The 22,093-nt window shown below is 58.0% G+C and overlaps 2 protein-coding genes across 4 annotated transcripts; one reads left to right on the top strand and one right to left on the bottom strand.

Moving 5' to 3' along the window:
• Positions 1–53: 53 nt before the first annotated feature.
• CRLF1 (cytokine receptor like factor 1) lies at positions 54–14,776 on the top strand. Its single transcript, XM_032170172.2, has 9 exons — positions 54–279; positions 7,382–7,663; positions 8,327–8,456; positions 8,627–8,796; positions 9,863–10,020; positions 10,122–10,290; positions 12,789–12,976; positions 13,114–13,156; positions 13,632–14,776. Exons 1-9 carry the CDS (start codon positions 168–170, stop codon positions 13,643–13,645), a joined length of 1,266 nt encoding a protein of 421 aa, XP_032026063.1. The 5' UTR covers positions 54–167; the 3' UTR covers positions 13,646–14,776.
• Positions 14,777–14,876: 100 nt separating this feature from the next.
• REX1BD (required for excision 1-B domain containing) lies at positions 14,877–18,536 on the bottom strand. Of its 3 annotated transcripts, none has more exons than XM_032170170.2 (5): positions 18,322–18,536; positions 18,145–18,227; positions 17,540–17,762; positions 16,309–16,388; positions 14,877–15,106 (listed from the first exon to the last, which is right to left on the bottom strand). In XM_032170170.2, the coding sequence occupies exons 1-5, from the start codon at positions 18,418–18,420 to the stop codon at positions 15,034–15,036; spliced, it is 558 nt and encodes a 185-aa protein (XP_032026061.1). In that variant the 5' UTR covers positions 18,421–18,536; the 3' UTR covers positions 14,877–15,033. The 3 variants fall into 3 exon arrangements, with proteins under 3 accessions (XP_032026061.1, XP_032026062.1, XP_058281863.1); XM_032170171.2 differs by having other exon boundaries at positions 17,540–17,744; positions 18,322–18,532; XM_058425880.1 differs by lacking the exons at positions 18,145–18,227; positions 18,322–18,536 and having other exon boundaries at positions 17,540–18,138.
• Positions 18,537–22,093: the final 3,557 nt, after the last annotated feature.

Genomic DNA, 22,093 nt, shown 5'->3' with positions numbered 1-22,093 from the left:
GCGGGGCCGGGCAGGACCAGCGGCGCATTAGCGCCTTGTCAATTCGGCTGCTCAGACTTGCTCCGGCCTCGGCATCCACGTCCAGCTACGTGCGGGCGGCCTGGCCCGCGCCCTCCCGCGCCCTGCGCCACCGCCGCCAGCCGCGCGCCCCCGGCAGCGCCGGCCCCATGCCCGCCGGCCGCCGGGGCCCCGCCGCCCAATCCGCGCAGCGGCCCCCGCCGTTGCTGCCCCTGCTGCCGCTCTGCGTCCTCTGGGCGCCGCGAGCCGGATCAGGAGCCCGTGAGTACCCGGCGCCCCACTCCTTCCCCCCTGCCAGAGGAGAGGGCGGGCGCCCTGGGGGCAGCCGCGCGGGGAGGGGGCGCGGGCGCCACCTGGACGGCCGGGGAACAAAGGAAGGCGCCCCCGGCGCAGCCCTCGGGGCGCCCTCACCTGCGGGGCACACGGCTCCGCAGTCCACTGTCCAGAGAGTCCTGCTTCCGCGCCCGAGGCCCTGTTACCTGGGCAGCTGGGCCGAGGGCGCCAGGCCAGGCCCCCGGGGGCTGGGGGGATCGCGGCCTCAGACCCTCTGCACGCCAGGACGTGGCGGGCGCACGCGTCTGCTTGGGTGGACTCTGAGCCGCTGGAACTGCAGGGCACCGCTCCCAGGCGGGGGCGCACGCGGTTGACGCGCTGGGTGCGGGCCCCCAGCGGGCCCCCCCAGGCGGAGGGATGAGCCCCACGGGGAGGGCGGGGCTGCAGGGGGGCCGCTCTGGCCTCCTGGCGCGCAGCCCGGGGTCCCCGGGGACTTGTCTCTCCACGGGCCGGCGCCACCGCCCTCCCCCTGCGGGACCCGGCGCACGGGGGTCCGCGGAGTCTCCGCCACCGGCGGCGCTTAGAACCGTTTTCAGCCAGGCTGCGTCGAGCGGAGAGCCTCCAGCGAGAGGAATCTTTGTGAGCGAGTGGGTGAGAGGGAGAGGGAGCGGGAGCCAGTGAGTCCGGGCACCAGCGGGCCCAAACTTTGAGGGGGCCCACTGGGAACCCGCTGCCCTACGGGCCAAGACCCCCGCTCTGGAGAGACTTCTGGCCTCTGGCACTCTGGGGCCCCCCATCCAAGGAACACCCCCGCAAGGATACGTCTCCGTATCCAGACCCGCTCTGGGACACACCCAGAGACACACAAAGAATCACACTGGCTTGTGGCCCGTCACCCTCGCCCTCAAACTCGCGCACACTGCATCCCAGATGCACATTCGCACACCATCGCGGACGCACACACATTCCATCCCCGACACACACATTCACGGTCACACACATCCCACAGGGGAGGCGACCCAGGGGCACAGAGGGAGGCACCACTCGCCCCAGACGTTCAGTCACTCCACGCACCCGATCCAAGGCGCACGGGCCACCCTGGGGGTCGCCGGGCACACACTGCTCCCAGGCTCACCCACCCCGTGCTGGGCTGTTTGCGGGCTGCCTGTAGGGCTCCTCCTGGAAGGTGCAGGGTCCGGGCATCCTCTAGGGGCACTTGCTGAAAGCCTGGCTCTCCCCTGGCTTTCAGGTGAGGGGCTACCTCGGGCCCTCCCAGGGCCCCTGACGGCTCTGCCAGGCGGTGGGCAGCGCCTGTGAGTGCCACTGTGAGCGCCAATCTTTGTTTTCAGCCAGTAGAGCAGCAGGCGAAGGTGTAGGGGGTGGGGGGGCATTGTAAGTGTGTTTTTTCCTTTAAGGGGGGAAGAAATTAAATAAAAGATTCTCACACCTCGGCAATATGTTTCTACTTACGGTGTGTCTTAGCACCTGACCAGCAGGCGGGTGGGTCGTAAAGTGTCTGCAGGTACCAGCGGGACTGGAGATGGGGACCCCCGTGGGGACCCTGGGATGGAGGCCACCCTTCCGCCCTGCTTGCAGAGAATCTCACACTTTTCCCTTTTAAAACACATGGTGTTCCTTTTTAATAACGGCAGTGGCTCCAGATTGGGAAAAGAGGAGAGAAAAAACTTTTAAAGGCCCCAGCTCTGCGGGAAAGGAGGGGAGGCAGGGAGTGAAAAGGGGGCCGTTCAAAAGCCCAGCCTAGGGATCTGCTTTGGGGAGCCCTCTAGGAGGCCCTCCAAACCAAGCCAAGCCCCCACCAACTCCGGCTCAGTGGGCTGTTCCCAGCTGCTCCCCCGCCTGGCCTGGAGTGCGTGCATCCCAGTCCCCAGCGCCTTAGCCCATTGTTTGTGGAGGCCTGGAGGGAGTGCCTAGTCAGCCGGGACCCCAGAGCTGGGAGGAGCTGTCATCTTTGTAGTTCCTGGGGGCTTCAGGCTTCTGAGCCCTCTGGACACTGGATTGCAATCACATCTCATTGATCTCCCCAGCAAGTAGAACGTATTTCTCTTCCCATTTTATGGAGGAGAAAATTGAGAACTGGAGAGAGGGGAAGTCAATTGCCCAGGTTCTCCCACTGGGGTTGCGCCCATATCCCGGGAGGAGAAAGTGTCCTTCTGACCTTACCGGCTGGGGCTAAGGGGGTGGGAGATTGGCCTGTCCAGGCCCGCCTGGCCTTACCTTCCCCCCACAACCCGTCGCCGCCCGGTGTCCCCCGCCCAGCCCCGGGAGGGCAGCTGCAGCTGCTGGCAAGTGAACCACGCCAGCCCAGGCCAGGCGGGTGTGGCAGAGGGGCAGCGCCCCCCAGCCAGGACCCCCCAGAGAGCCCCTTCCTGCCCAGGCCATGATGGCGGGTGGGGGGGCAGGAGGGGCGAGACCCACTCTAGAAGAGCTGAGAGGGGCCTGGGGTCTGGGCAGGCCTGGCCGTGCCTCCCACTCTGTTGGGGGGGCCCAGGCAGGAAGCGGTGGGTGGGCCGGGGCAGAGACGCTGGCACGCCCGAGTTCATGCAGAAGGAATTCCGAATTAGCGGGCGGCTGGCTGCCTGGGACCTCCAGGGCGGCCCCCTGGCCCCCAGCCCCCCGCCCCCCTCGGCCGCCCCCGCCTCCTCGGCTCTGGCCCGCTCAGCCGGCTCCTTCGCACGGACGCGGAGACCTCCGGCGAGCCCTGGGCCAAGCCCCAATCGCAACTGCGATTCCAGGCTCCAGCGAGACAGAGCTCTCGAGCCAAGTTTGCCCCGGAAAATCATCAGGGCCGGCCTAAGAACCGTGTCCACCCCACCTCGCCCATCTGGGGCAGTGAGGGCAAGTGCAGGGCAGCGCTGGCATTCAGGGGGCCTCCCTGGGGGACGGGATCACTCTGTCCTTGGCTGCCATCTCTGCGAAGCTGGGCTGCCCCTGCCTCCTGCAGTCCCTTCTTCCAGCCGCCTGGGGAGTCCTTTTAATGCAAATCTCACCTCATCCCTCCCTCCCCGGCTGAGAACCCTGGAATCCCTCCTCCCCGCAGGTCAGGGTCTCTGACCTCTCAAACCTCATTTCCTACCGCTTCTGCCCCAGGACCTTGGCACTTGCAGCTCCCACTGCCTGGACATGCTCTGTTAGATAATGTCACAGCTACTTCTCTTACTTTATTCAGGTCTCTGCTCAAAGGTCACCTCCCCAGACAGGCCTCCCGAGCTTCTGCTGCTGCTCTGTCTTCCTCCGGCCCCTGCTTTACCTTCTCCCGTAGTTATTGTCTTAGATATTTATTTATTCCTTCTTCCTGCTGCTTCCTTGGATTTGATGCCCACAAGGGCAGGACTTTTGTGTGTATTGGGCATCACCCCAGTGCCCACAGATCCTGACACACTATAGGTACCCTGTGAATGAACAGATGAACGCGTGAACGAACAAAGGAGTGGATGAGTCTTTACAACCACTCTGTGTGGAACGAGAAGCCCCTTTCCAGAGGCTCAAAGAAGTAAAACACTGAGGCCGGGCACGGTGGCTCACGCCTGTCATCCCAGCACTTTGGGAGGCCAAGGCGGGTGGATCACTGGAGGTCAAGAGTTCAAGACCAGCCTGGCCAACATGGCGAAACTCCGTCTCTCCTAAAAATACAAAAATTAGCTGGGTCCGTGGAGGTTATGGTGAGCCGAAATTGTGCTACTGCACTCCAGCCTGGGTGACAGAGTGAGACTCTGTCTCAAAAAAAAAAAAAAAAAAAAAGTAAAACACTGAGTCAGGCTGGGGGCATTCGAGTCCGGGTCAACTTGGTTTAAAGATCTCATGGGAAAATATTGTCTCCAACAGTATTTTCACTCCTCTCAAACAACCTCATGAGGTTTGTTTTGTTGGTTTTTATAAATTTAAATTTAAATTTTTTGTTTGTTTTTTGAGACAGGGTCTCACTGTCACCCAGGCTGGAGTTCAGTGGTGCAGTCATGGCTCACTGCAGCCTCAACTTTGCTGGAGGGCTCCAGCGATCCTCCTGCCTCAACCTCCCAAGTAGCTAAGACCACAGGCATGGGCCACCACCCCCTCCCCACCTGGCTAATTTTTGTATTTTTGGTAGAGACAGGGTTTCACCATGTTGCCCAGGCTGTCTCAAACTCTTGACCTCACGTGATCGTCCCACCTCAGCCTCTCAAAGTGCTGGGATTACAGGCGCGAGCCACCACACCCAGCCAACCCCATGACATTGATGCCATGATGCCCACTTCCCAGATGGGAAAACTGAGACTCAGAGAGGCATCGGGAGGTTGGCCTGTGCACCCCCTCCTCCTTCTCTGGGCCTTGGTTTCCCTATGGACAAAATAGGTTCTTCTTAGGTTCTGGTCTCCAGAAGGGGAACTCCTGGGCTGCCCTGATGGCCAGCAGGAGAGGAGGCATCAACCACCCATGGGCGTCCCCAAGGTTCCTGTGTCTAGTACCCGACTCACACACAACCTGGTTCAGGAAGTTGTTCCTTTCCCCTCTGACTTTCACAATAGCCCACGAGACAAAGAGCTTTCTCGTTCCCACTTTGCAGATGAGGAAAACCGAGTGGAGGGAAACAGCGATGATGTCAAGTCCCTTTGGATGGGAGTTGGGGATGTGCAGTTTGCCAGGGCTGCCTTTAGTTCCAGAGGTAGGCAGTGTGGAGCAGAACTTTGGAGACCAGAAAATCTGGGCCTAACTAGTATGGCCTTCCCTCATTCCAGGAAGGAAACTCCATCTTTCAGAGCCGGAGTTTTTTCATCTTTAACATAAGCAGATTGGCCGAGAAAATGGAAGTAAAGTCTTAGCCCAGTATTCAGAACACAACAAGTGCTCAATAAATGGTGCTGTTAGGCTGGGCGCAATGACTCACGTCTGTCATCCCAGCACTTTGGGAGGCTGAGGTGGGTGGATCACTTGAGGTCAGGAGTTCGAGACCAGCCTGGCCAACATGGCGATACTTCGACTCTACTAAAAATACAGGCTGAAAAAAAAAAATACAGGCTGGGCGCGGTGGTTCACCCCTGTAATCCCAGCACTTTGGGAGGCTAAGGCAGGTGGATCACAAGGTCAGGAGTTCGAAACCAGCCTGACCAGCACGGTGAAACCACATCTCTACTAAAAATACAAAAATTAGCCGGGCACGGTGGTGTGTGCCTGTAATCCCAGCTACTCGGGAGGCTGAGGCAGGAGAATCGCTTGAAACTGGGAGGTGGAGGTTGCAGTGAGCCGAGATAGTGCCATTGCACTCCAGCCTGGGTGACAGAGGGAGACTCTGTCTCAAATAATAATAATAATAATAATAATAAATGGTGCTCTTGGCCAGGTGCGGTGGCTCATGCCTGTAATCCCAGCACTTTGGGAGGCCGAGGCGGGCAGATCACCTGAGGTCAGAAGTTCGAGACCAGCCTGACCAACATGGAGAAACCCCATCTCTACTAAAAATACAAAATTAGCCAGCTGTGGTGACACATGCCTGTAATCCCAGCTACTTGGGAGGCTGAGGCAGGAGAATCACTTGAACCTAGGAGGGAGGTTGCAGTGAGCTGAGATCGCGCCATTGCACTCCAGCCTGGGCAACAAGAGCAAAACTCCATCTCAAAAAAAAAAAAAAAAAAATGGTGCTCTTCATGATTCAAGTAAGGGTCAGGGCTTTCATTTTAAGCAGTGCCCTTCCCCCACAGAAACACCTACTATGTGTGAGGCTCTGGGAGTACCACGGGAAGAACGCACAATCTTTTGTTTCTAGTTGCCAAAAAAGAAAAACAAAATGAGAATGAAAAATAAAGAATGCTAGGCACTGAAGCTCATGCCTGTGATCCCAGGACTTTGGGAGGCCAAGGTGGGAGGATCACTTGAGGCCAGGAGTTCAAGACTGGCCTGAGCAAACTAGCAAGACCTCATCTCTAAAAAAATATTTAAAAATCAGCCAGGCATGGTGGTGCATGCCTGTAGTCCCAGCTACTTGGGAGCTGAGATGAGGGAGGATTGCTTGAACCCAGGAGATCGAGGCTGCAGTGAGCTATGATCACACCACTGCACTCCAGCCTGGCCGACAGAGCGAGACCCTGTTGCTAAAAAAATAAAAAGCAGGCCCGGCGCGGTGGCTCACGCTTGTAATCCCAGCACTTTGGGAGGCCGAGGCGGGCGGATCATGAGGTCAGGAGATTGAGACCACGGTGAAACCCCGTCCCTACTAAAAATACAAAAAATTAGCCAGGCGTGGTGGCGGGCGCCTGCAGTCCCAGCTACTCAGAGAGGCTGAGGCAGGAGAATGGCGTGAACCCGGGAGGCGGAGCTTACAGTGAGCCGAGATTGCGCCACTGCACTCCAGCCTGGGCTACAGAGCGAGACTCCGTCTCAAAAAAAAAAAAAAAAAAAAAAGTAAGTAAATAAATAAATAAATAAATAAATAAATAGCAAAGCGTGCCTGGGCGTGTTGGCTCACTCCTGTAATCCCAGCACTTTGAGAGGCCGAGGGAGGTGGATCACGAGGTCAGGAGTTCAAGACCAGCCTGGCCAATATGGTGAAACCCCGTCTCTACTAAAAATACAAAAGTTAGTCAGGCATGGTGGTGCACACCTGTAGTCCCAGCTACTCGGGAGGCTGAGGCAGAAGAATTGCTTGAACCCAGGAGGCGGAGGTTGCTGTGAGCCAAGATTGTGCCACTGCACTCCAGCCTGGGTGACAGAGCGGGACTCCGTCTCAAAAAAAAAAAAAAGCAAAGCATAGTGTTTGTCATAACAATGTGCTAAGCAAGAGTCACTTGGATCTGAATGAGCCTGTATGCCCGAGTTGTGTGACCCCTCAGAGAATCTTAAGCATGTCAGTGATGAAGAGTTTTGGAAGGATCCAGTGTTGGAGTCAGACAGACCTGGACAACTCCAGGTCTGTCAGTTTGGCCACCAGTGTTGCCCTGGGCATTTAACCCAACTGATCTTCACCTTCCCTATCTGTAAAACGGGGGACAATCATTAGCAGCGTCTTCTCAGGACCACCATGAACCCTGGAGGTCCTGGCATGGTTGGGGGCTTGGAGGGTCCCCGCCCTGGCCTGACACGTGCTCCTTTTTGACCCCAGACACAGCTGTGATCAGCCCCCAGGATCCCACGCTTCTCATCGGCTCCTCCTTGCTGGCCACCTGCTCAGTGCACGGAGACCCACCAGGAGCCACCGCCGAGGGCCTCTACTGGACCCTCAACGGGCGCCGCCTGCCCCCTGAGCTCTCCCGTGTGCTCAATGCTTCCACCTTGGCCCTGGCCCTGGCCAACCTCAACGGGTCCAGGCAGCAGTCAGGGGACAACCTCGTGTGCCACGCCCGTGACGGCAGCATCCTGGCTGGCTCCTGCCTCTATGTTGGCCGTAAGTCGGCACCCAGGACACCCTAGGGGTAGCTCTTGGGAGCGGCATCTCCCTCTGGAGTGAGGCATGAATCGTGGGTCTTCTGGCCTAGGGATGAGCTGTGGGCACACTGCCATGGCTATGCAGGTCTTTGAGGTGGGAATGAGAACCTGGAGACCCGGTCGGGCAAGGTGGCTCATGCCTGTAAGCCCAGCACTTTGGGAGGCCGAGGTGGGTGGATCACTTGAAGCCAGGAGTTCGAGGCCAGCCTGGCTAACATGGCAAAACCCCATCTCTACTAAAAATACAAAAATTAGCCAGGCGTGCTGACAGGCACCTGTAATCCCAGCTACTTGGGAGGCTGAGACAGGAGAATCGCTTGAACCTGGGAGGAGGAGGTTGCAGTGACCTGAGATGGCACCATTGCACTCCAGCCTGGGGGACAGAGCGAGACTTTGCCTCGAAAAAAGAAAAAGAACCTGGAGATCGAGTCACTAGCCTCTCAAGAGCCCTTGCAGGTGTCACACCAACTGTGCTGGCATTTCTCAGCACAGGGCTGAAACTGTCCTATCTGCCCTCCTTCCACTCCAAGGTGGGGGCCTGGTGGGTGGGCAGCAACCGCTCGGCCCCAGCTCAGCTAGTCCAGACCCTCAGCCTGCTTCCTGCACCCTCCCCTTCTCCCAGTGCCCCCAGAGAAACCCGTCAACATCAGCTGCTGGTCCAAGAACATGAAGGACTTGACCTGCCGCTGGACGCCAGGGGCCCACGGGGAGACCTTCCTTCACACCAACTACTCCCTCAAGTACAAGCTTAGGTTGGTGGTGGCCTGAGGGCGATGTGTGTGTCCCAGGCTGGCTGCGTGACCTTGACCAACGCGGACCCTCTCTGAGCCCCCATGTGCTGTCTGCACCCTGAGGCTGCCATGGTGAGGTCTGGGGGCCAGAAGGAACCCTCATGCGTCCTGTCGCCCTCCCATCCCCGCAGGTGGTATGGGCAGGACAACACATGTGAGGAGTACCACACAGTGGGGCCCCACTCCTGCCACATCCCCAAGGACCTGGCTCTCTTTACGCCCTATGAGATCTGGGTGGAGGCCACCAACCGCCTGGGCTCCGCCCGCTCCGATGTGCTCACGCTGGATATCCTGGATGTGGGTGAGCCCCCAGTGTCCACTAGGCCCCTCCCTCGGCACCAGCCCCGCCCACCGAGCATCCCGAGGGGTCCCCTGCACCTTCTCATTTTTCCTAGGGTCCCCCCTGCCCCTCCCCAGCCCGGCAACTCCCGGGTTGTCCCTGCTGGTCGGAGGGAAGGTAGGTAAGTAGCTGAGCATCCGCTCATCAGTCTGCAGCCCCCAGAAACAGCCAGGATACCCCCACTCCACGGAGAACACCTGGCCTGGCCACCTCCCCCTCGGCAGCCCAGGTGTGCAGGAGGGGGCCCTGGGGAGAGGGGAGGGGGCGCCCAGGTCGGGAGGCGCCCCAGGAAGCCGAGGCCTGGAGCTGGGGGGTGCAGGGCGGGAGGCAGGAAATGGATGATCTGTGAGCAGAATTGAGCCTAATCTAATTAGGGTGTTTCTCAGCCCCAAGCAGGCCTGTGCCTTAACCCTTTAGGCCCCTCACCAAGGCCTCAGGGGGAGAGGCCAGCTCACCCTGCTGCCCTCAGGGGCCCCCAGAAGGATCCTCAGACCCCCTCAACACACACATACGCCTGGGTTGTAGCCCCCATCCGTGCCCCCGCAGCCTGCCTCACTCTTCTCCACATCCTAAAGCTACAGTGGGAAAGTTCTAAGCCTCAGTTGCTTCTCTACACCCAGCAAAATGTCACATCAAAGATTTCAGTAAGAGTGGAAGGGAGGTGTGAGTGGGGAGGGGGTGGCAGGGGGGTTCCCAGAAGGCTGACGGCCTGACAGGCCCTGGCCTCCTAAGCATGATAATAATAATATCATCAACCCCGCAATGTCTGCTTTCCCATAGTCAGTTGAAGATAGGATTATGTTTCTCCCGTCACAGATAATAATGGTGATAACAGCTAACATTAATTAGGTGCTGAGTGTTTCTCCAATATGATATATCGTGTAATCCACCAGTCCTGGGGGTGAGGGCAGAGGGAGGAGGAAAACAGACGCAGGTGCCATCTAGGCCAAGTGCCCTGGGCCACACTGCTGGAGGGAGTTAAACCCAGACAGCTCCAGGCTGAGAGGGGCCCTCCTCCGCCCCGCAGTGACCACGGACCCCCCGCCCGACGTGCACGTGAGCCGCGTCGGGGGCCTGGAGGACCAGCTGAGCGTGCGCTGGGTGTCGCCACCCGCCCTGAAGGATTTCCTCTTTCAAGCCAAATACCAGATCCGCTACCGAGTGGAGGATAGTGTGGACTGGAAGGTGACCCGCCCCTTCCCTGACTCCGCCCCTGTTCCTTCCAGGTCCCGCCCCCGCTCCTGCTTGGCCCCGCCCTCTACTCTGACCTTGTCCTCACTGTACAGGTGGTGGACGATGTGAGCAACCAGACCTCCTGCCGCCTGGCTGGCCTGAAACCCGGCACTGTGTACTTCGTGCAAGTGCGCTGCAACCCCTTTGGCATCTATGGCTCCAAGAAAGCCGGGATCTGGAGTGAGTGGAGCCACCCCACAGCCGCCTCCACTCCCCGCAGTGGTGAGCACTCCCCTAGGGCTGGGTGATCGAGCGGCCAGTCCCAAACCAGCTAGAGCCTCTGTTTCCTTGTTTTCTTTTCTTTTCTTTTTTTTTTTTCTTTTGAGACACAGCCTCATTCTGTCGCATAGTGGCGTGATCTGCACTCACTGCAACCTCTGCCTCCTGGTTTCAAGCGATTCTCCGCTTGAAACCTCAGTCTCCCAAGTAGCTGGGACTACAGGCACGCGCCAACATGCACAGCTAATTTTTGTATTTTTTAGTACAGACAGGATTTCACCATGTTGGCCAGGCTGGTCTCGAACTCCTGACCTCGGGTGATCTGCCCATTTCGGCCTCCCAAAGTGCTGGGATTACAGGTGTGAAACACCGCGCCCAGCCTGTTTCCCGACTGTTTCCAAGAGAGTAGAAGTCTCAAACCGGTGGCCCCCCCAGAGCTGAATGTGGCCCTTGGATCTATTTTCTTTGGCCTGTTGTTTGGAAAACAAAAAAAAAGTTTGACCAACTAGTAGAAATTTTAAACCCAGGAAGTTTTTACACAAATATCCTAGATTCCCTAGAAAAATAAATTCTCTAGAAAATGTAACAGCATGGCCCACAGCCCCCACCAGCAGTGGTCTCCCCTTCTCAGGACCCTCACTCTCCATTTGCCCATCCCCATCTGGCCTGTTTTGCCCACTCAGACTCCCTCCTAAGAGGGCCAGTGAGTTTGAGACCCCTGCTTCTAAGGCCAATGGGCTGCCAACTCCCACTTTTTTTTTTTTTTTTTGAGACAGAGTCTCACTCTGTTGCCCAGGCTGGAGTGCAGTGGCGCAATCTCGGCTCACTGCAAGCTCCGCCTCCCAGGTTCACGCCATTCTCCTGCCTCAGCCTCTCCGAGTAGCTGGGACTACAGGCGCCGGCCACCACGCCCGGCTAATTTTTTGTATTTTTAGTAGAGACAGGGTTTCACCGTGGTCTAGATCTCCTGACCTCGTGATCCGCCCGCCTCGGCCTCCCAAAGTGCTGGGATTACAAGCGTGAGCCACCGCGCCCGGCCTGCCAACTCCCACTTTGATGTCCCTCAGTTTCTCCTTCTGATCAAGGCAGAGGGATGGGAATGATTAGGTGCCTAGGTCTGCTTCCTCTTGCTGTCTGGGATTTCTCCGGGTCCACAAGCCTCTAGTCTCTCTTTTGTGAAATGAAACGAAAGCTGTTACTTGGAATGTCTGGCCTCCATTTCCCCATCTGGAAGGTTGGGTTGAGAATCCCACTTGCCTTGGGCTGTTATAAGGGTTGGATGACATAATTTGTGGCAAGTGCCCACATGGTGGGTGCCACCTAAGTGCTTGCAGGCAGTTGGCATGGAAGTACTTATTGTCCTGTCCCCCCAGGGTTTCACTGCAAGGGAGGCCGCTTTTTCTCAGGTGAGGACACTGAGGCTCTAGGAGGTCATACAGGTCTAAACTTAGTTCACCGGGAAGTCCAAGCTCACTCTGGCTCGTGAGATGATAGGGAAACTGAGGCCCAGAGAGGGTTCCAGAGCTAGGGAGGGGTAGAGTCAGGCTCCAGCCAGCTCCCCAGCCCCTATCCCGGGCCCCTCCAGGTTCAGGGGTGGGCGGGAGCAAGCGCAGCCGGGAGGGGCCTGAGCCTTGGCCCCTGCTCGTGCCCGGCACCTGCGATTCTTGCACAGGAGCCAGCAGGCCGCTGCGTCCGCAGGGGAGGCTGCGGAGGCCGGGGAAGGCCAGCAGGGGCCGCGGGGGCCGGGGCCGTGCCAGGGCCTGTCAGCGGGTCCCCGGCTTTATTTACGACGTGAGGCCGATGTCCTTATCCGCCGGCCTGCTGGGGGTTGGCTGCAGCCGGCAGCTGGACCGACAGGCAGGCCTTCCACCTGGCCCTCCCGGCCCACTCCCTGTCCCATGGGCCCATGCTGGGGACTGTCCCATGGGGTCATCTTGCACTCGGTCTCCCTTCATCTGTCACTCTTCCTCTGTGTCTCTGTCTCGATCTCTTTGTCCCTATGTCCCCAGGGTTTCTGTCCTACCCTGATCAGGCCCTTTCCTCCTGGGCTGACCCCCTTGGCTTTCACCCACCCTGCGTCTCCATCTCTCCATCCCTGGCCCCGGCTCTCTCATCCGTGCGTCTTTCTCCCTTTCTCTTTTTCAGCCCCCTGCTCTGTCTGTCTGTCTCTGTGTCTCATCCCCCCGGCTCTGGCCTCTTTCATTCTCCCCTCCCCCCACTCCACTCGCACCTGGCTCAGGCCACAGGAATCGGGTTCCTGGAGGAGATGTGGAGGAGGAGCCCCTTCCTTCCCCCTCCCCCCCACCTCCCCAGGGGCGCAGCCGGGCCACGGGCGCAGCTGGGCTGCTGTGCAGGGCCGCGGGGAGGATTCGGTCCCTGAGAAACGGGGAGGGAGGTTCCCCGAGGGGAGCATGGTCCCGCCGCGCTGGGGTCTTCCCTCTCCTGCCCGCGCGCACCCCCTGCCGGGCGCGCCCTGACACTGCCGCTCCGCCCACCACCAGAGCGCCCGGGCCCGGGCGGCGGGGCGTGCGAGCCGCGGGGCGGAGAGCCGAGCTCGGGGCCCGTGCGGCGCGAGCTCAAGCAGTTCCTGGGCTGGCTCAAGAAGCACGCGTACTGCTCCAACCTCAGCTTCCGCCTCTACGACCAGTGGCGAGCCTGGATGCAGAAGTCGCACAAGACCCGCAACCAGGTAGGAAGGCGGGACCGCGGGCGTGGGGGTGGGGACAGGGAGCTGGGGGGCCCAAGAAACAAGGGAGGAGGAAGACAGCAGGGTGTGGACGCAGGTCTGCAGCCCCCACGACACCTCTGCCTTCCTTCCAAGCACAGGACGAGGGGATCCTGCCCTCGGGCAGACGGGGCACGGCGAGAGGTAAGGTGAGCCTAGTGGGCGGGAGGGAGCAAGGGAAGGGCCCCTTCCGGTGGCTGCAGGTCTTGTTCACACCCCCACGCCTCCCAGCCCCAGCCTTAGAGTCTCTGAGACGGAATCCATCCTCTTCCTTTGTTATTCATCAGCATTTGCTTAGCACTTACTGTATAACTGGCATTGTCTCCTTTAGCCTAAGAACATTCAATGCCCTGAAAATGTCCGGAATCTCCTCCGAAATGAATGAACATACTCACCCTAGTTAGCACGCATGGGCGCCTACTGCATACTGGCCCCGCGCCAAGTGCTTTACCTGCAGCTCAGATAGCCTCGTCAAGGCCCGGAGAGGGGCAGGACCGTGCCCAAAGTCACACAGCCAGAAGCGGTGGGGACAGGACCCGAATGAGGGCTCCTTCAGTGGCTCTGTGGTGCGGCCCTCTCTCCGGCTCCCTGCTTAGCTTGGCTTCCCCTCTGCCTGCAGGTCCTGCCAGATAAGCTCTAGGGGCTCAGGCCACCCTCCCTGCCACGTGGAGACGCAGAGGCCGAACCCAAACTGGGGCCACCTCTGTACCCTCACTTCAGGGTACCTGAGCCACCCTCAGCAGGAGCTGGGGTGGCCACTGAGCTCCGACGGCCATAACAGCTCTGACTCCCACGTGAGGCCACCTTTGGGTGCACCCCAGTGAGTGTGTGTGTGTGTGTGAGGGTTGGTTGAGTTGCCTAGAACCCCTGCCAGGGCTGGGGGTGAGGAGTCATTACTCCCCACTACCTAGGGCCCCTCCAAAAGAGTCCTTTTAAATAAATGAGCTATTTAGGTGCTGTGATTGTGAAGGTGAGTTTGGGGCCTGCCTGGCCTGGGGTGGGGGCTGTGAGATTTGAGGGGAATGTGAGGCGTCTTAATGACCCTTTGAGATTAGAATTTTCACCTCCCAGGACTTCAGACTGTCTCTCCAGTATTTGCAAGGTCTGATTCTGAACTCCTTGGAGAATGTGATTCAAAATACCTGAGCTGGCTGGTCACGAAGGCTCATGCCTGTAATCCCAGAAGTTTAGTAGGCCAAGCTGGGAGCACTGCTTGAGGCCAGGAGTTGGAGACCAGCCTGGGCAACAAAGGGAGACCTCATCTCTACTAAAAGCAAAAAGTTGGCTGGGCGCGGTGGCTCACGCCTGTAATCCCAGCACTTTGGGAGGCTGACGCGGGTGGACCAAATGAGGTCGGGAGTTCGAGACCAGCCTGACCGACATGGAGAAACCCCGTCTCTACTAAAAATACAAAATTAGCTGGGCATGGTGGTGCATATCTGTAATCCCAACTACTCAGGAGGCTGAGGCAGGCGAATCACTTGAACCCAGGAGGTGCAGGTTGCAGTGAGCCGAGATTGTACCATTGTACTCCAGCCTGGGCAAAAAGAGCATAACTCCATCTCAAAAAAAAAAAAAAAAAAAAAAAACTGGGCTCGTGGTGGCATGTGCCTGTAGTCCCAGCTACTTGGGAGGCTGAGGCAGGAGGATTGCTTGAGCCCGGGGAAGTCGAGGCTGCAGTGAGCCATGATCTCGCCACTGCACTCCAGTCTGGGTGACAGAGCAAGACCCTGTCTCAAGCAAAAAAACCTCAGAGTTTCTAGTGAGGGTGGGAGTCTTCTACCCACAATCCATGGCCCTGTGGGGACCCCCTCCCCAGGCACACTGGCTGCAGCACCCTTGTACGCAGAGATGGCAGAGCGGCTACAGAGGAAGAGCTCTTTATTGTGGGAGGTGTCTCGAACAGCAGGAAGGTCAGCAGCGCAGTGGGGCGCGACCCCAGCCAGCTGGCGGTTAGCGCTGGGCTGGGCGCCATCCGCCCCATTTCCCATCTCCCTCGGCGCATCCCTGGGGAGCCGCCATCATTCAGCAGATTCCGCATCAAACCTGAGGTCCTGGAGAACTTCGCTGATCGCCTCCATGGTTTTAATTACCCTACAAGAGCGGATGGGAACTATAAATAAAACCCAGATGGGGCGAATTAGCTGCTGCCACGAAGCTGCAAGAGGGCCGTGGCTGTGGTGAGCCCCAGGCCCTCCTGCCCGCCGCCAAACCTCCAGGCAGCACTAGCAGCAAGAGGGACCACTGAGGTGCTAGGGAGAAGAGGTGGCCCCATAGGTCACAGTGGGCTGAAAGAAAAGGCCATCTGGGCTGGGCATGGTGGCTCACGCCTGTAATCCAGCACTTTGGGAAGCCGAGGCAGGCAGATCACCTGAGGTCAGGAGTTCAAAACCAGCCTGGCCAACATGGCGAATCCCCGTCTCTACTAAAAATACAAGAATTAGCCAGCCATGGTGGTGGGCATCTGTAATCCAAGCTACTTGGGAGGCTGAGGCAGAAGAATTGCTTGAACCCAGGAGGCAGAGGTTACGGTAAGCCAAGATCGCGCCACTACACTCCAGCCTGGGTGACAGAGCAAGACTCTGTCTCAAAAAAAAGAAAGAAAAAAGAAAAGAAAATAAAGGACCAGGCGTGCTGGCTTATGCCTGTAATCCCAGCACTTTGGGAGGCTGAGGCAGGCGGATCACGAGGTCAGGAGATCGAGACCATCCTGGCCAACATGGTGAAACCCATCTCTACTAAAATACAAAAATTAGCTGGGCATGGTGGCACACGCCTGTAGTCCCAGCTACTCAGGAGGCTGAGGCAGGGGAATCACTTGAACCCAGGAGATGGAGGTTGCAGTGAGCTGAGATCGCGCCACTGCACTCCAGCCTGGCGACAGAGTGAGACTCCATCTCAGAAAAAAGGAAAAGAAAAGGCCATCTTGGTGGGGTGTGTAGCATCAGGAGGTTATGAAGTGTGACTCTGTCAAATGTGTGTGTACATGAATGTGTGTGCTTGGGGGCTGAGGACAGGCATCTGAAGGTTTGTGCTCAGTGGGGCATGTCCAAGCTCCACGGACAGCCACGTGTGCAGGACTGGCATGTGTCGAGGTATACAGCAGTGTCCCAGCAATGCACAGCGAAATTGATGTGAAGTTTCACGGCTGTGCCCTCTGGGGAAGTGTACATCTGAGGGCCACCAGGTGAGAACACCATTGTACACTGGCAGAGGGTTCCTCTGCTGGCAGGGTCTGACCGTGCCAACCCTGGTGCAATCGAGCATAGCCAGGCGGCTTGGGCAGCAGCGCTCACTTCATTTTCAGCTGGTGCATCCGTACAGCGTCCTCCTGCCCCGCCAGCTCTGGCGTCTCCATCAGCTGCAGCAGGGCCACCTGGTTGGGGAATGAACAACACGAAGGATGTCTCCACGAGCAGAACCCACCCCCTGCCCTCCAAGGATGTTCAGGAAAAGATAGTGGCACCCAGAAAGGCAGTGCCCGGGTAGAACCACGAGGGGCAGTGCTTTGTGTAGGAAGAGTCCGAAGTTCAGTTTAGAGAGGCTCTCTCAGAAGGGAGACAGCGGGCAGGCCAGAGGCAGTGCTGAGCGCGATGTGGGCGTGGCCTAGGAACAACAGTGACGTCTTAGCCGGGCATGGCGGTAGGGGTGGGTTAGGTTGCGCCTCATGGCGCAGAGACAGGGACCCAGGATAAAAGTAGGCCGAAAAGCCTGGATGCGGTGGCTCACGCCTGAAATCCCAGCACTTCGGGAAGCAGAGGAGGGCGGGTCGCTTGAGACCAGGAGTTCCAGACCAGCCTTGCCCATATGGCAAAACCCCGTCTCTACTAAAAAAAATACAAAACACAAAAATTATGCCTGTAATCCCAGCTACTCAGGAGGCTGAGGCAGGAGAATCGCCTGAACCTGGGAGGCAGAGGTTGTAGTTAGCCGAGATCGCGCCATTGCACTCTAGCCTAGTGACAAAGCAAGACCCTGTCTTGGGGGGGGGGGGGGGAAGAGAGAGAGAAAAAGGCCAAAAAGAGGCTGAGACGGGTCGCTTATGGGGGGCGTGGCCTAGGAATTCCAGTCACACGCGGTTGCAGGGCCGAGTAGGCGGATCGCAAAAGAGAAATAGGCAAAGAACTAACACTGTGATGGAGGAATAATACGGAGGCGTGGCCTGGGACCCCCCCCTTGCCTGTATGTACGGGAGGTTGAGGGTGGGACCCTAGATGCGGAACAACCAAAGTGGGTGGAGCATTGTTGGGGCGGGATCTGGGCATCTTGGAATAGCATTTAGGCGGAGCTGGGAGAAAGTGGGAGTGCTCTGGGAATAAGGGCAAAACTTGGAAAAAAATTGGGGATGAACAGCAGAGGGCAAGATCCGAGAAACCCCAAGTGAAGCCTTAATAGAGGATTAGGGTGGGACAGGAAGGGGTGAAGTCTGTGTATGGGATACTGGGACCACCCCCCAACCAGGGGTGCGCCACGAGAGGAACCGGCCAGGGTCCTAGAGACACGGCGGGGAAGGGGTGGTGGCCTCACCATGCCCAGCCGCGTCTGCTCCAGCTCCTGCAGGCTGCGCACGTGGCCGGCGAGCAGCGGCTGCCTGCGAGGCCCGCCCAGCTCTGCTTCCACCGCCAGCACCTCCCGCGAGGCGGCAGCGAAGGCCTGGGTCACCTCGTGCACTGTGCTCCGGTAGCGCGCGAAGTCGTAGTCAGGGCCGCTGCGCAGGTACTGGCGGTGGCCTCTGCGGCAGGTGGGGACCCTGAGGCCGAGCCCCCAGGCTCTCAGGCCCTGCACCCGCGCCAACCACCTGAAAGGCCCCCAGGAAGTGTCCCCGGACCCCAGAGGGGAGGACTGGTAGGTAGGAAGGACGCTTCCTGACTCCCGCAGGGGAACGCGAGACAGGCCCACCCCTGCTCTTGGGGAGGAGAGAGAAGCCACGAGCAGTGAGTCGTCGGGTAGTGGGGACGTGCTGTGGGGCCTTTCTCGTGAAGGTGAGGACCCGGTGCCCCGAAATCCCCGCCCCATCTGACTCTGCAGCCGCGCGAGGACCCAGCTCCTCCTCCAGGCACGCCCGCCAAGAGTACGCCCACGCCCGGAGCGGGCGGGGGACTGAACCCTGAGCCCCTCCGCGCCCCACTCACTCCTCCAGTCGGCGGAAGCCCTGCGCGCGCTCAGCCTGCAGCTGGTGGATGCGCTGTACCAGCGTCCGGATCGGGGCGTCTTTCTGCGGGACAGGGGGCACGGCTGGGGCATGAAGCCGGCGCCCCTGGGTCTGCGCCGCCCGCCCCGCGCCCGTTCCCGCTTGGGCCTGGGCTCACCCAGGGCCACGCCGGCCCCTCGCGTCCCCGAGCTTCGGTGGCCTCTTCAGCAGCAGGCACTGCAGGGACCGTGGGCTCCGCCGCGGTCTCGGTGATCATGACTGCGCAGCCCTGGCCAGGCTCCGGAGCAGGCCCTTCCGCTGCGCCCGACGCCCCCTACAGGCCGGGAGGTCCACGGACCCCCTACCCTGCGGCCGGCCAGCCAGAAGACCCGGAGGAAAAAAGGGGAGCCAAGACCGCGAGCCGCCCAGGCAAGCCCACCATCCTCCACCCACCCTTCTTGTTCCCGTCCAGGGCCCGCCGCCGATCGTGTTTTTCCTTGAATGTGCGGCTCTGAATACAGAACAGCTGTTTGCCTTGAGTTCGTTCCTATGCTTGCATCTCAACACCGACTTCCACGTGAAGCGGGTATTGAGCGTGGGTTTTGACGTTCAAGAGTGTTAAGTAAGCCTGGGCAACCTAGGGAGGCCCGATCTCTACAGAAAAACCAATTAGCCCGACATGGTGGCTCCCGCCTACAGTCCCAGCTACTCGGGATACTGAGGTGGGGGGATTGCATGAGCCCGGGAGTTGGGGGCTGCCATGAGCTATGACCATGCCACTGCACTCCAGCCGGAGCCACAGTGAGTCTGCCTCAAAAAAAGTGCAGTGGCTGGAACTCCACCGACATTAACAGAGATTCACTGGCTCTTCAGAGAATCACAGGGGTGAAGACAAGATTCAGTGACAGGGACGGTGTCAACAGCCCACCAAGTTGAATTGGGCGTCTTGTGTAATAGCCCTGAGCCTGGGGCATAGCAGGGGCCAGAACGACCTCAAAGTACAGAGGAGGCCTTGGAGCTTCCTGCTGGAGGCATACATGGGCTAGACTGAGCTTTGGAAAGCTTCCTCCTCCAGGGGCCCAGCCGGAGGAGCAGGAAGATGCTGGTAGCCTGACTTAGTGAAGAGGGACCAGCTCAGGTATGGGGTGACAGACACCAGCCTTTAACGGGGAAGGGACTAGGCTGTTAATGAGTTGGGAGTTTTTCCTGCCCATGGGTTCATGGTCTCGCTAACTTTGAAGAATGAAGCTGTGGACCTTCGCGGTGAGCGTTACAGCTCAAAAAGAGTCCACGGACTAGGAGAGTGAGCAGCAGGGCAGTTTATTGAACAAAGGCAAAGGAAAGCTTCCACGTGCTGGAAGGGGACCCGGAAGGGTTGCGGTTGCTGGCTCTGGTGGCTAGGGCTCACATCCCTGTGTTACCCCTCCCCTTTCTTTTTGTCCATTGAGAGTGGTTCTTTTTTCAATCCTCCTCTGGAGTGGTTAATTTTTTTTCTTTTTTTATTTTAGTGAGACAGAGTCTCGCTCTGTCGCCCAGGCTGGAGTACAGTGGCGCGATCTTGGCTCACTGCAAGCTCCACCTCCCGGGTTCACGCCATTCTCCTACCTCAACCTCCCCAGTAGCTGAGACCACAGGCACCCGCCACCACACCCGGCTAATTTTTTGTATTTTTAGTAGAGACGGGGTTTCACTGTGTTAGCCAGGATGGTCTCAATCTCCTGACCTCGTGATCCGCCCGCCTCGGCCTCCCAAAGTGCTGGGATTACAGGCGTGAGGCCCCGTGCCTGGCCTGGAGTGGTTAATTCTGAATCCTTCACTCGATTGGTTAAGAACTCAAAACCCTGAGTCACAGGGGTCTTTTGTGAAAGTCCCCAGACCTGCCCAGTAAATCCTGCCAACTCCACCCCTCAGTACCCTCTCTCAACAGGAGAGCCCAACTGCTGTTGGGGTGTGGGACGATGACCACTCTAATTGCTTCCTGCTGAATAGGGGCATGGAAGGGGTCCTGTAGCTGAGGTTTCCTCGTGAGAGGTGGTTTGGGTGTCAACATCCTGGTATGTGTGGGCAGGCTGGTTTAGGGGTCCTTAATAATAGGTGCTGGTTGAAGTCACCTGAGGTTCTATCTGCAGTAACATTTCTAGTTTCATTGGTTCTATTGGGAAGAAGCGAAAGGATGAAGGAATTGAAATGGGCCAAAGGTTACTCCTAGAATAATCATAAGGAAGTGACCTAAAAATGGAAGAAGCAGGGGAGAACACGCTGTGAGAACCCTGAGGTAGCTTCGGTTGTCCCACCGTGTAGTCTGCTGGCTCTATCCTGAAGTCATTTAATTCCATCTCTCACTATGCCTGATTTATTGACATAAAAACAACATTCCTCGTTCAGAAAAAGGCATGTTCCTCCCCTTTCAGCAGTGAGGAGATCGGAGATCTAGTGCTCACTGGTTCTGGAGAACCACGGCTGCTAATGAGTCTATTTGGTGCTGGATTTGAGTAAGTTGGAGAGAGATTTCATCTAGTTTTTCTCTTAGTTCTTTTTTTTTTTTTTTTTTTTTTGAGACAGAGTCTCGCTCTGTCACCCAGGCTGGAGTGCAGTGGCGCAATCTCGGCTCACTGCAAGCTCCGCCTGCTGGGTTCACACCATTCTCCTGCCTCAGCCTCTCCGAGTAGCTAGGACTACAGGCATCTGCCACCATGCCCAGCTAATTTTTTTGTATCCCTAGTAGAGATGGGGTTTCACCGTGGTCTTGATCTCCTAACCTCGTGATCCGCCCACCTCGGCCTCCCAAAGTGCTGGGATTACAAGCGTGAGCCACCGCACCCAGCCTGCTTTCTCTTAGTTCTTTAGAGAGTGTTAAGGACACTGTGAGTCCAGCGGTTCCAGTACCTAGGTGGTAGTAAATCCTAAACCAGCCAATAGAGGAAGTAGTGAAATTGCTCTAGGCTGAAGCTAGCATGAATGGGCACAGCTACTGCCTCTTCTGAAAAGGAATAAGTCACAGGAGGTACTATGTAGGCTAAAGTACAAGTTCCTGTCCAGTTGGTGGGGAGGCAAATATAGAAGGATCTTCCACACAAAGAAAACTCCTTATCAGGGTTCTATACACCCCTGTAGCTGAAAATCTCATAAGGGCTCTGGTCGGTCTAAATTCATTTCTCATTCCCATGATTTGAGGGTTCAGGACAAATGGGCCACTCCTAGCAGTTGGAGCTGAATAGAATTTGCCAAGGACGTATTATGGGGTTCCTGTAAGGCAAACCAGTGGCTAGCTGCATTAAGAAAAACTCTTGGCTGGGCGCGGTGGCTCACGCCTGTAATCCCAGCACTTTGGGAGGCTGAGGCGGGCGGATCACAAGGTCAGGAGAGCAAGACCGTCCTGGCTAACGCGGTGAAACTCCATCTGTACTAAAAATACAAAAAATTAGCCAGGTGTGGTGGCGGGCGCCTGTGGTCCCAGCTACTCGGGAGGCTGAGGCAGGAGAATGGTGCAAACCTGGGAGGCGGAGCTTGCAGTGAGGGAGATCGCGCCACTGCACTGCAGCCTGGGTTACAGAGTGAGACTCCGTCTCAAAGAAAAAAGAGGCCAGGCGCAGTGGCTCACGCTTGTAATCCCAGCACTTTGGGAGGCCGAGGCGGGCGGATCACGAGGTCAGGAGATAGAGACCACGGTGAAACCCCCTCTCTACTAAAAATACAAAAAATTAGCCAGGCGTAGTGACGGGCGCCTGTAGTCCCAGCTACTCGGAGAGGCTGAGGCAGGAGAATGGCGTGAACCCGAGAGGCGGAGCTTGCAGTGAGCCGAGATCCCGCCACTGCACTCCAGCCTGGGTGACAGAGCGAGACTCCATCTCCAAAAAAAAGAAAAAAAGAAAAACTCGCGCTCCATGGACAGGAAGCAGGAAGCAACGGGTTTTTTTTTTAACCCTTCGCCTGTGAGAGAGGAACAAAGT

This window comes from Hylobates moloch, unplaced genomic scaffold (assembly GCF_009828535.3).
Source record: "Hylobates moloch isolate HMO894 unplaced genomic scaffold, HMol_V3 SCAFFOLD_12, whole genome shotgun sequence".
Classification (NCBI taxonomy): Eukaryota; Metazoa; Chordata; class Mammalia; order Primates; family Hylobatidae; genus Hylobates; species Hylobates moloch.
This window is presented reverse-complemented; position numbering and strand designations above follow the sequence as displayed.

Excerpts from the sequence above, each read along its gene's own strand:
- REX1BD (XM_058425880.1), bottom strand. The coding sequence starts at position 18,028 with ATGGGGCGGGGATTTCGGGGCACCGGGTCCTCACCTTCACGAGAAAGG. Across the intron at positions 16,389-17,539 it reads AGCAGACGCGGCTGGGCATG|GTGGCCCTGCTGCAGCTGAT; the intron begins GTGAGGCCACCA and ends TTCCCCAACCAG. Across the intron at positions 15,107-16,308 it reads ATGCACCAGCTGAAAATGAA|GGTAATTAAAACCATGGAGG; the intron begins GTGAGCGCTGCT and ends CCGCTCTTGTAG.
- CRLF1 (XM_032170172.2), top strand. The coding sequence starts at position 168 with ATGCCCGCCGGCCGCCGGGGCCCCGCCGCCCAATCCGCGCAGCGGCCC. Across the intron at positions 8,457-8,626 it reads TCCCTCAAGTACAAGCTTAG|GTGGTATGGGCAGGACAACA; the intron begins GTTGGTGGTGGC and ends CCATCCCCGCAG. Across the intron at positions 10,021-10,121 it reads AGGATAGTGTGGACTGGAAG|GTGGTGGACGATGTGAGCAA; the intron begins GTGACCCGCCCC and ends CTCACTGTACAG.